Source organism: Pavona decussata, unplaced genomic scaffold (genome assembly GCF_977016875.1).
Source record: "Pavona decussata unplaced genomic scaffold, jaPavDecu1.1 SCAFFOLD_386, whole genome shotgun sequence".
Lineage (NCBI taxonomy): Eukaryota > Metazoa > Cnidaria > Anthozoa > Scleractinia > Agariciidae > Pavona > Pavona decussata.
In genome coordinates, this window is record NW_028145758.1 from 3,737,525 (window position 1) to 3,750,057 (window position 12,533).

Genomic DNA, 12,533 nt, shown 5'->3' on the forward strand with positions numbered 1-12,533 from the left:
TGCTCAGTGGATAAAAAGGACAGAGGTTTTAACCTCGTTCTCGGGCCCGCCAAATAGTGAACCCTGAAAAATGTCCATGGACAAAGCTGTTATTGGACAAATCAAAACAGTTGCGGCAATTTCTAAGTAAAGTAAAATTTGAAAGACAGTCAATAAATTTCCAACTGCTCAGCCATTCGAAAGCTAACAAATGAACTGGAATGCGAGTTGAACGGTGACGCAACTTCGCCCCCGCGCATCTCAAGCACCGTGCTTACTTAGCACTGCTTAACTGCCTGAGGCTTGTCATGGAAACTACATTCCGGCTGTACTAGCTTGCGCAGCACTGAAGCGTATCCGTTTGTGCGTTTTTCGCTGTGTGGAAAGCATAAAACTCCACGAAAAAGCTTGCTTTGCAGACTAATTCTGTATCCTCGACACTGAATTTGTAATGACGACCTTAAATTAAAGACGAGTTTCCAATGCGTTTGAAGACTATCACAGGCGGCGGATGTTTGAAATTCTCATGCTGCAAATAATTTGGCAATTCCAATTGCCTTGAAAGTTTTCTGTGGTTTCTTACCAGTAACGATGGAGCGGTGTTTGACGTTGGAACGACGTCAATAATTAGAGAGATTTAGCTTCGCGTTTACGGGTAACGCCAAACGGGAAACGTCAAGCCACTGCTTGTTCTAAAATGCATAAACTTGTGTTTCTCGTACTCACTTCTCTCTTTTTCGTGTTTGCTCGATAGCTGTCGCCGACTGACTGAAGATAAGCTTAAACCAAAAAAGCTTCGTTGTTTTTCATCAAAGAGAAAATTTCAGCCAGGCGTTTGCCGTTTGCTCTAAATTTCGTTGATTGGCTCGTTCACTAACAGTAATCTTTTCTTGCATTTAGCCTTGAACCATTTGTTTTATTAAAGCAATTCATTATCTCTTTTTGACGACGGATTTACGATAAGCTTTATAGGGACCAGTGATAGGGACCGTCCCTTAAAGGACCCTAGTCAGCCCGGCCATTTTCGATGCCATCGAAATTATTGATATTGCATGGTGGAGCGAAATCTTATTGATTAACTGTAAGTTGTGTTCCTGAAAGTATGTTTCATTATCTTTAGTGGTTTACAGTGGTTTCGTTCATTTTGACATGCTCTAAATAAAATATAATAGCCAAACTTTCGCATATAAACAAAAACAAAGGTGTGGCTGACTAGGGCCCTTTAAAAAGCTTGACTTGGAATGGTATTTCAGTCATTTCAAGAACTGCATTACTTCAGTCAGCACCTCTCTCTGATGCGGAAAGCGCCCTAAAACGAAAAACACCTCCTTTGTTACTGAGAAAAAAAAAGAGAGCTTAAGAAGTAAGCTCAATTCCAGTGTCTCTCTTCTTCCCGCCCCCATGCCCAAAGAAGAAGAAGATAGAAGAATATGAAGAGCTCACGTAAGCTCCATCGAGGACTTGGCATAGGTTACATGTACATGTGTGCCACCTTCAGGGGTGCAAGGGTCGATGGGGGTCGACGTCCACCTCAATAGCACTGACGTCATGGATGCTGGTCAGCAGTTTACTTCCCTCAAACCACGAATAATGTACTTCATAAAAGGATAAACGAAGTAACTACCGAAACACAAGTACGGGCAAAGAGAAATATTGGCGGCCAAAGTATTGTTTTTCGGCGTTTTGTTGTCTCGGTTAAGCGGTCAGGAAATGATTTACGTCATAAAGAGTAAGTATAGCAAGTTTTTTTTCTAAAAATGGTTCACCTTATCGGTGTTAATCCGTTACTAAACTATCTAGACCAAACCTTTTCCGGCAGACTTATTTAGCACACTACGCTTGCAGACATGAGCAAAGATTACCAAATTCATGTGTGTAGTGGTATATTTCTTGCTTCATTCCCAGTAGCTTTCTTGGTATTAAGATTTATTGAGGTAGTTTTGACTACGACTATTTTTTGTATGATTCGGATTGTAAAAAGAAGAAAAGAAAACAAAATTGTGCTGACTTTGTTTGTTGCGATGGAATGTGAACGCATTGTAAATGGATGAATTTATCTTTGCCCAGACAATAAGGGCGTTTGATTGAGGTTTTCCGCTGAAGGCGTGTATAAAAATGCCCTTCATGTAATCAGGATGAGCCAAGAATATTTCTACACAACACACCCGCCTTACAAAGTCAGCAATCTTTGGTCGACGAAGCTAAGCATGTATCCCTAACTTCACAACCAAGTGTTCAAGCTTATTAGTACAGTTATTCGAGAGTTTTCTGCCATTTTAGCTCAATTCTGTTTTGAGGTGGTTGTCAAGGTTTCGTTAAACTTATTTTCCCAGCGTCTATCATCATGGTAGGGCAAATTGATTCCTTTATTTTAACTGTGCTGTATATGGTTTATAATATTAGGGCCGAGCAGCGAAAGGATTTTAGCGATTGTTGATTTTTTACAGTTTAACTTAAGATCGCAAATGACATGCTGCAAACTAACTGCAAACTGTTTTGCAAAGTTTGCAAAAACATACATGACTTTCATTTTAAACCTAGAAAAGTATGAATAGCAAACATGACGGTAACAATATTATATATATACAACTGTGTACTTTTTGCTACGAAAAAGGTGAACTAGTCTCTGTGAATTGAAGGAATTAATTTTCTTGACAATGATCTTGCTTTAAGGTTAATGGAATTTCTGAGTGTAGTTCTTTAGTTTAACAATAACAACTTTGAGACTGGTTTAAAGATGAAGTGTTATTTTAATATCTGGGAAATATTTTACTCACACACAATGTTGAAATGATTAATGAGGGGAACATGCATCAGGGCATGGCCAAAGTAAACCATAATACAGCAGAAACTTGGCAGAACCTGCAATACTACATGTATGTGTAATAATTATTATTATAATAAATTTCTCTTATTTAGTACTGCGGTGGCTACAATATTTAATATAGTTTTGGAACAACTTCCAACAGTAGATGTCAACATAACTTTACTTCTTGGTGTTTTCTGTATGGTTTCTATAGTCTGCATATCTGGTGAGAAATTCAGCTTTGGTTGATTTCTTGAGATAACCATACATTTCATTCTTACTCTATTTACATGTTAGACAAGGTAAATTTATAACATAAAACCAAATGCTAGGCTGATTGGACAGCTAACCTTCTTCAGGGACTGCAAAAAGCTAAGTAAAAATGGAAATACATGGTTACAATATTGGGCAATAAAATTGCCCTTTTTAGCTGTCCAAACAGCCTTACACTTGGTTTTACATTTTATTCAATATTGCTGATCCTGATCTACACAAAGATCAGGCTACACTTTGCTGCTGTTTGTACAAGTGGTCCTTGCATAATTCAAGGTACATTTATAAAGGACGCAGAGATATATTGCCTGATGTTAGGATAGCTTCCTTTATTTACTATTGCTTAAAACAAGCATCTGTAATCAAATATATACCTATACATGTTTATTTTTTTGTATCTTGTGGTTCACAGAAACCAGTAGATGAAGCAGTAATGGCTGATGTGTGGAGGTATCTTTGCTATTGGTATCGACGACTTGTCAAGCTACTTCTTCATTATTCCACTGGTCAGTGTGAGTTGCAGAGGATCTGCTACAAGGCAGGTCAAGGAGCACAAAGGACAGGTCAAGTTGGTAAGCCTTGATAAACATAGCTTGTTAATTTGTGAAGGCAGGGTCTGAGACAAACCACTCCAAATCGCCAGTCCCACAATAAGATTTAAATTTTCTTAGCAAAAGTTGACACAGACGCCAATCTGTCCCTTTGAAGAATAATAATATTGAAGACCTATGAAGTGAAAAAGTATGCAATTTAGTAAAGTCATTACTGAGTAAGGGCATAGAACTGTACTCAACAAAGCACTGTCACAATCATGTGATCATTATGACTAATTATTTGTTATTGCTTAACTAAGACATACACTCAGGCTACCGTATTGTAATATAATTTTTACAAAGTAAATTATCATCAAAGTGCACCATCAATTTGAATTATTGTTTGTTCTCCTACAGAAAAATCCTTGAGGCAATCAAAAACAAGGGTTAGTATAAATAATAATAACAGTGGCCGTTTATTAAGAACTCATTAAAGTAGCCTGTAAGGCTAAATTACAGAGTTACAATACAAACTAAAATATAGAAACTACACATGTATAATTATACAGTGTTAAATCACAGAGGCTAGAATGAAACCATGTTACTGTATATATACTATCATAATAAATAAATACAACAAAAATTATCACAATAAAAAAAAAAACAAGTGAATAAAATCTACTAATGAGGTAAATCAATGTACAGTTAATATTTGAATGTATCCTGCAAGCTCTTATCCAACGAGTGATTGGAACTTAGATTTGAAACATGCATTTTGCTGGGATTTCATAAGGGTCTGAGTGTGCAAGCACCACGCAAATTGACCATCTGTAACGTTCAACACAACTTTGCCAGGCTCCTTTAAACATCTTGACCGACTTTTCCCGTGAAAGGACATATCCAATTTAACTATCCCACCCCGGTGCACTAATAACCTCATACCCACCTGTTCAAAATCTTGATGATTTTAAACCCAGACCATGGTGTCCTGATGAGCTAAATTTGATATATACTGATGGTGGACTCTACATCCAAAGACTCTGTCTCCTGACCTTACTGTTTTTTAGTGTTGTTTTTAGACTAATAGCCTAACAGAGATTTCAAAATGCAAGTTGAAACTTTTGCATCCCCAGCTTTGTGCATGCCAGTCTACACTGAAATACATCTTGTACAGTAACTTGTTTGGCAACTAGCAAAAGTCATGATAACTTCTGAGTCCATTGTCAGATGAGACTGAGTCACATTCACTTGCTGGGACAGTGTATCGACATGACTTAACCTGAAAACTTAATGTCAACAGTTATGTGCCAGATTATTAAATTTTGAAGTAATAATAAAAAAGTATGCTTTGCTTTGCAATGGAATAATTTGGGAAAAAAATTAAAGACCAACATTTGAGTAGGCTCGATTACCAGTCGCTGTTCGGGAAAATGAGCTCGCACAAGACCGGACCCGGGAGACGGTGGAAATCGAGCCTAACATTATTTTGAGACATGACTAAATGTGATAATATTGTTGCTTTGATTTTGCAGGAACTTAGAGAGCTTGTCGATAGAGCCAATGTGAATGTCCAAGAAGCAGTTACATTGATAGTTAGTTTGAAGAAAATAAACAGTGTACAAGAAAATGTGTAAGTAATGACTCCACCTCACATATGAAGCCATAAAAACAAGTGCATGTATTTTTGAGGAGGTTCAGTGACAGAAAATTACTACAGTCAAACCTGCCATAAGGGCCTACCCAAAATGCTAAGATTTAGTGGTCGCTTAAGGGAAGTGGTCGTTTACGAGAGTCGAACCAGAGGGCCGGGGGTCTCTTCCAGGAACAGGTCTGACAAATCTGCTTATTCAAGGGGAATTTATTGCATACACTTTTCCTAGTTCCAATACGAGCAGTGCTTGGTTGTCACTGAACGTTCCTTGTAAACTCTGAGTAGCGTATATGTTGTGGTTCAAATTTATCCTTGGTTTACATTTTATCATCCTATTGTTCTTAGGTATGGTAATGTATGATGATGAGTTTGAAACAATGGAAAATAAAATTTAAACCAAGGATAAAATTAAACCACAACATATACTTAGTACATACAGAGGACATGGAGATCAGACCATGTGTCAAGCGGTTGCTTACAAGAGGTTAAAAACAATGAAAAACTATAATAATGCTGTCACATCAAAAAGTGGTTGCGGTCGCTTTATATGAGAGGTGGTCTTTTACGAGTGGTTCCAACTATAGGGCTTTGACTGGGAAAAATTTGGTGTTTTGGATAGGTGGTCGCTTATGGGAAGTGGTTGCTTATTAGAGGTGGTCATTTATGAGAGGTTCCAACTATAGGGCTTTGACTGGAAAACAATTGGTGTTTTGGATACAGTAGGTGGTCACTTATGGGAGGTGGTCGCTTGCGAGAAGTGGTCGCACATGGAGGTTCAACTGTATATGCATTTACATTCATATTATTATTAATGATTAATCAAAAGGTAATTTTAAATTGTGAATTGATTTCAGGTTTGCAGATTCCATGTTCATTTGCCTAAATCAGATATGTGGCTATACAGACCTTTGTCATGAGGTTGAGGAGCTAAGAAAAGAGCCATATTCATCAGAGGATGCCACTCACGAGGAACGATTGATGCAGGTACACTGTCCAGACTCTTTAGTATTTAAAGTTTATTATTTTTTGGCTGTTTCAAGTATCTTGACTACAATTTATTATTACTCACACTAGGGATGGCGCACATGGTGAGATCACTCTCCTCTTGCCACTGTGGCCAGTGGATTGAGTTTGTTGTTGTTGGTTCTCATCCCTGCTGGAAGGGTTTTTCCCGAGGTACTCTGGTTTTCCTACCTCCACAAAAACCAACATTTCCTAATTCCAATTTGACCTGGAAACAGTGGATAAAGATCCATACTGTGAATGTCCCAGTGAAATTCCCATTTATTGTTTTTAATTTATTTAGCTTAAGTTTACTTTTAAACCTATTTTTATTACTGTAGTCCGCTCTGATTATTGCATATTTAAAATTTTCCTTTCCATACAGAGACACTACAGAGAGAACTATGTTGTTAGCTATTACAACCAATGTTCTGACTGTGTACTTAATTTTTTTCTGTTAAAGATTTGGAAGTTAATGATGCCCAACACGCCCCTGAAGGAGAGAATTACCAAACAGTGGGGAGATATTGGTTTTCAAGGAAAGGACCCTCAGACAGATTTCAGAGGAATGGGTATGCTGGAACTCCCTCATTCATGGTTCATTATTTGCTTAGTACAGAGTTGACCTTTATACTGTCCAAGACCAAAATTGAAGCAATCAATCTCAAATTTTATGAACTACTAAATACACTGTAGTGATGAACATTACGGTCTATGGTCCAAATTTTGTTAATGATTGCACTTGTATATTTAAAAAAAATTGTGCCTATTAAAAGAAAACAAAAAATGAGCTTACTGTCTGGTTGATTAGATGTAAAATTGATAGTCTCTTATGAGTGAAGGCACTAATCCATGGAGATGTAACAAGTTCACTCACAGATTTTGAGAAGCTTTCTCTCAAGTGGTCACACATCTTGACTGTAACAATGATTATGTAGCCAGTCCATTCTGTTGTCCATCATCATTCATGTACATTTTGTGTTTATTTTAAATAATTGATGTTTTTTTGTCGTTTCAGGTGTCCTTGCCCTTGATAATTTATTGTAAGTAGTCTGTGAAAGCAGTTATTTTTTAAATTAGCTAACCTGTTTTTGAATGCAAGTACAGTCAACTGTTGCCTTGTGGACACCTCTCATAATAATCACCTCTCACACACCCCGATAATACGGACAGCAGTAAAATCCCTGGCAAAAATAAAGTACAGATGTTTGACTGAAGTAATTTCCCACTATTACGGACTCTCGCTATTAAGGACACTAACTTGTGGTCCTGAGGCTGTCAGCAATAAAGGGAGTTGACTGTAAATGAAATGGAATGTTTTGTTTAAAACAGCTACCTAATTTTTGTTATTTCTGTTTTGTGTAGATTTTTTGCCTCACAACATACAGCAGCCGCCAGGAAGGTTTTGTCTCACTCTCATCATCCTCATTTTTGGTAAGGTAGTTTTCATGATATTGTTTCACAGAACTTTCTAAATCAACTATTGTTCCATGTGACATTCATGCTAAGCCACACACCCACTGTCTGCTTGAGTCTCTTCTATCGTGAGTGACTCCTGTACCTTGCCATCACTGCCCGGTACGACAACTGTTGCAGCTGGGTGCCCTGTATACCGTGAACTTAAGAGTGCTTTGCACATTATATTTAGCTACTGCAGCAGCTGTTTGTTGGTCCTTGCCACCAGCTTATTGGTAACACAATCATAACAATATAATGACAATGACAACAAACAATGTGCCATGATCTTCTGTCCAATCCTTGGAATCAGTGAAGTGGAGTCCATGGACACACTCCATAACTTTGTCCTATAGAGTAATATTAGTCTTTCAAAGCACAGACTTCAGCTTTGATAATTTCTTGCAGGTTTTCCTATGCCATTGCTGGAATCAACATCACGTCATTGGCTCTTCAGTTTTTGAACGATGGAATACTTAGGAACCATTTTTACAATTGCAAGCAGGGCAGACCAACAGTGACAGATTTTCATCAGGTTTATTGTGAGTATCATAATATTATGTTTAACTTTTAAAAGATGCCTTGAAATATTGGTAAAGGTTGAGTGGGAGAACTTTGTTACCTAAAAAGTAGACTAACAGCCTGGTCGAGTCTCAGCATCTACAGAATAAATAATTTATAAAATCTCCTGAAAAATTATCTAGAGTAGTTAATTAAAAATGTGTTGGATTTAACAATGCCAATAATCCCAATTTTCAGTTGTTAGCTTGTGTAAACTTGATGAATGCTGGTGTATGTAACATAGTTGAACACTAACTCCAAAACAATAATGAAATATTTTACGGAAGGATTTAAGTCTGTTTTTTGTAATTAAAACAGGACAAACATTTTCCCACTGAAAACTAAATTTTTAAGAACAGCATTGCTGGTCTTTTGCAAATGCTGACATGTAATCTGGATAATTATGCTGCTGCAAAATTGCTCAACAACAATATTATAATGTTCAAGGTACTAAACCAGTTATTACTATTACATTGTCCTCTAGGTTATCTGTTTTTTGAGTTCAGCAACTTTTGGATCCGTGAAGAGCCTGAGAGTGTAATGGAGTTCAATCGAGTCAGAGACAAGTTTGCGGACAACATTACGGAACTTCTCAAGGACCCAAATACTGTACTAGAATTAAAGTACAACTACTCATGTGATGAAGCATCACTCTCATCTGTGTCTACTCTTAATGCAGAGTAACATTTCCAATACTGCTAATACAGTATATAAGGTATATTTATACTCTTTTTGCATCTAATTTTATGATGCACAGTCTCCATGTAAATATATTTTTAAATATTTTAGAAAATAGCAAAGAGGCTTGGAATGATGTCTCTTGTAATTTTTTGTTTTGTTTTACCTTTGTTAATAATAAGTATTATTTATATCGCTGGAGATAGGGCGATGAATCTGTTCCATTTACTTTACGTGGTCATTAAATTAATATTATTAATAACTATTATTGTCGGAATTCTTCAACATCACAAAATCATGGGGCACAATAGACACGTTGCATATTCATGTTAGGGATCAAGAAGATGCACATTTCCTGTAACTTATATGGAAGAGTTGAGACTTCCCAAAAGTTTTTAATGTATGAGAAAAGTCTAGAATGACGATTGGTGAGAATGAGTTTGTATTTAAATAGTATTTTTATTCTATCATGTACCTTCTTCCTAAAAATTGTTATTGTTATTATTGTGCTAGATGGAACCGTAGGTTTTACTAAGCTGTAATTTTTAGCGTAATTAGTAATTTTAAAGGGAGTGAAGGTTTAGAGACTTTTTCGTTTTTCTAGAAAAAAAAATTGCTAGGGCTCGACTGACAAAGGTTCGGTACAAAACCTGTATTCAAATGAGGAATGTTCTCTGTGCTATTTCTCTTTTTTCCAAAAAGAAAATGTACTTAACAGCTTTTTTAGCAATTTTATAGTAAGTAGAGTAATAATATTTTATCCCTTTTTGCTTATGAGAGGCAAAAGTAATAAAGTCCAAACAAATTTACCTCATTGTGTGTTGAACATTGAGAAGTGCATAACAAGTAAATTGCCATCAAAAGAAGGAATGGAACTTAAAAACTCTAGAACCTGCTGGGCTATAGTACAACATTTGTGTCTTAACAAAATGTTGTCACCAGTCAAGATCTACCAAAGATCTGACGAAATAGACCATATTCATTACTACTCTGGGTACGTATTGAACTGGAACTAGATGGCAAGCACACAAGCAACCTAGTTCCCAGGGTCTCTATTCTTCCTGCCCCCTGGAGAGGGAAGAAGAGAAACCCTGGGAACTAGGTTGGTACACAAGGCTTAGCAGTGGAATCTTTTCATATGCAAATATTTTTAATTATGCATTTCCCCAGCAAGAGTCTCCATTGCAAGCTATATCCGGTTCAGTACCAAGAAAACAAATAAGGTCTATTACTTAATGGGTATCCAACATCAACAGCCCTATTCTCCCCACTGCCCTTTGGTGGTATGAGTGTGTGTGAAAGCTCCCCTGTGCTGCTGCTGTGAGGGTAGGGGGTGGATGGGGGGGAGGGGGCAATGACAGAACGTCAAGTAATCAAGCAACTTTTACGCTACTGAAACGTTTTAGTGCCTGCTACCTGCTATCTTGTTCAAATAACGTTATTAATAAATATTGTAATTTCTTTATTTTTTGGTACAAAATAAATAATTTAATGTTGTTGAAACTGTGAGAAGGCTGGTATCAGTAAGGGATTGTGGGGACAGTTTGGGTAGGGGGATGGACATTACACCGACGAATGAGTGCACTTTTTGGCATTTTCTCAGTGCAGTGTTGCTCTTGTTAAATATAGTTTTCCCCTGAAAGAGTAAATTTCTTATCTAACTGACTGCTGAGAAATGCACTTATTCATAAGTGCAATTTCCATCATCCACCCAAACGATTCCATAATCCCTCACTCTTACCAGTCTCCCTGTAGTTTCTAAAGTGGGGAATTTTGGGGGCCCAAAGCATGTGAGCTCTTTTAAATGACCACTTTGTTTCGCATTTTGGTCAAAGGCGAGCACAAAACGTGAGTAACTGGTGACGAAGTGCAAGGGACCACAGGAAGGAGAAAGAAGAGAAGAGAAACTCTCCCTTTCTCCTTCCTGTCGTCCTTTGCGTGCAGAGAGAGAGAGAGAGAGAGACGTCTGGGAACGAGGCAGACCAGGGGACATGAAGCAGGAGCAGGTCCCATGATGAGAACTGCATAGGAAGCACATTACAGGAAATTATTGAAGGTTCATGGAAAAATAAGCAACATGTTTTTGTTGGTTCATTTCTATTTTGTAGCATTAAGGATGGTGCCTACTATTGTTACTGCGCATACGTTCTGCGCATCGCGAGATACTCGGGTTTCCTATGGTTGGTGCCTACTAATACAGGAATATTTTTGCGCGGTTTAAAACTATACGGAGAAAGCAGAACTTACCAAATGCTTTTGGTATCTCAAAAGAAAATAATTTGGGGGTAACCATGCATTTTTCAGAGATAATTAAGCTTCAATTAAGGAAAAAATCCCATACATTGCCTTATATTTTGGCGTTTTTTAGAGATATTACTGCTAAATTATCTCTGAAAAATGCGTGCCAACCCCCAATTTCCTTTTTGGATTCCAATAGGCCTTGCTAAGATCTGCTTTTCCCGTATAGTCATAAGCCGCACAAAAATATTTCGGTATTAGTAGGCACCGTCCTTAAGCAAGTACAATTTGCAAGAAGTCACATTGAAAATTTTGGTCAATTTGCCCCCTCTTTCTGGTGGACAAATTCAAACCAGCTGAACTCCCAGCCATTTCCACAAGATGATTTTAATAATAAAAATGATAACAAAAAAAGTTGCTGGTATCGTGCCCCATTTTCAGGTCTTCCAACAGAGGTGTTTAATGTAGAACTAAATTAACGTTTGTGAAGTTTCTCCTTCGCAGTTCGAGTCTCTAAATTCTTAAAGAAGTTCACTGCAAAGTGAATTTGTCCAACATCGCAAACTTTGGACCAAAAATGTCCAGTGAATGTTTGGAACAACGAAAACTGCGCCAAGTAATGATCAGCGAGTTTTAAGTAAACAAAACCAACGCAAGAGACCAAAGCAAGAATGAGAGAAATCCATGATCTATCAGTACCAAGGCCTGGTTTGCACTGTGTTCGAAGAGAATAAACCAGAGCAGCTAAGATGTGAAGCCCGAGCACTGCTTCAAAACCAAAATCGTGAAAGAAAACGACGAAGTAACTCAATACAGAAATACGCATAATGGTAAGATACCGACCGCTTTGCCAGTAGCCCCGATACACGAACTCATTCCAGCACACGATCCATGCAAAGAAAGGCAGCGTAAACCATTGATCCATCACCGCAAACAGGCGGGTTTGGGACACTATTCTTCCAAATTGAACAAAGCCATAGAACACAGACATCCAGGCAAACATGTAATAAAAGAATGCTTCATCTCCTAACTTCTTTTGCAGTTTGTAGACTTTCCGCAGCCAGTACAATCCAAGCAGGGTATAACCTAAGTTGATAGAAGCATTCGCTGGCATTTTGAGGAAGGTAGAAGGGTCGCCTTTCTCGGCATAGTGTTCCAAGCCAAGTTCAACTTTTACACGCTCGAAGATCGTGAAACTCCACACTACAACAAAAGCCGATAAGAGGGGAAATAGAACATAAACAAAAGCTGGAAGGAGCATGATTATTTAGCTTGTAATACGGTATCAATACTGTATGTATAGTTGACGACAATTTAAGTGGTTTTACATAAAGTACTAACCTAGGATGCGTTGAGA

General features: G+C 37.6%; 2 protein-coding genes across 3 annotated transcripts; one reads left to right on the forward strand and one right to left on the reverse strand.

Moving 5' to 3' along the window:
• Positions 1-1,575: 1,575 nt before the first annotated feature.
• On the forward strand, positions 1,576-9,747 carry LOC146451743 (ELMO domain-containing protein 2-like). Of its 2 annotated transcripts, none has more exons than XM_085098915.1 (10): positions 1,576-1,708; positions 3,471-3,630; positions 4,009-4,037; positions 5,124-5,221; positions 6,097-6,226; positions 6,708-6,816; positions 7,263-7,287; positions 7,610-7,678; positions 8,108-8,241; positions 8,745-9,747. In XM_085098915.1, exons 2-10 carry the CDS (start codon positions 3,492-3,494, stop codon positions 8,942-8,944), a joined length of 933 nt encoding a protein of 310 aa, XP_084955041.1. In that variant the 5' UTR covers positions 1,576-1,708; positions 3,471-3,491; the 3' UTR covers positions 8,945-9,747. The 2 variants fall into 2 exon arrangements, with proteins under 2 accessions (XP_084955041.1, XP_084955040.1); XM_085098914.1 differs by lacking the exon at positions 1,576-1,708 and adding an exon at positions 1,873-2,326.
• A 1,753-nt stretch (positions 9,748-11,500) lies between these two features.
• On the reverse strand, positions 11,501-12,484 carry LOC146451744 (transmembrane protein 187-like). Its single transcript, XM_085098816.1, has one exon. It carries the CDS (start codon positions 12,435-12,437, stop codon positions 11,652-11,654), a length of 786 nt encoding a protein of 261 aa, XP_084954942.1. The 5' UTR covers positions 12,438-12,484; the 3' UTR covers positions 11,501-11,651.
• Positions 12,485-12,533: the final 49 nt, after the last annotated feature.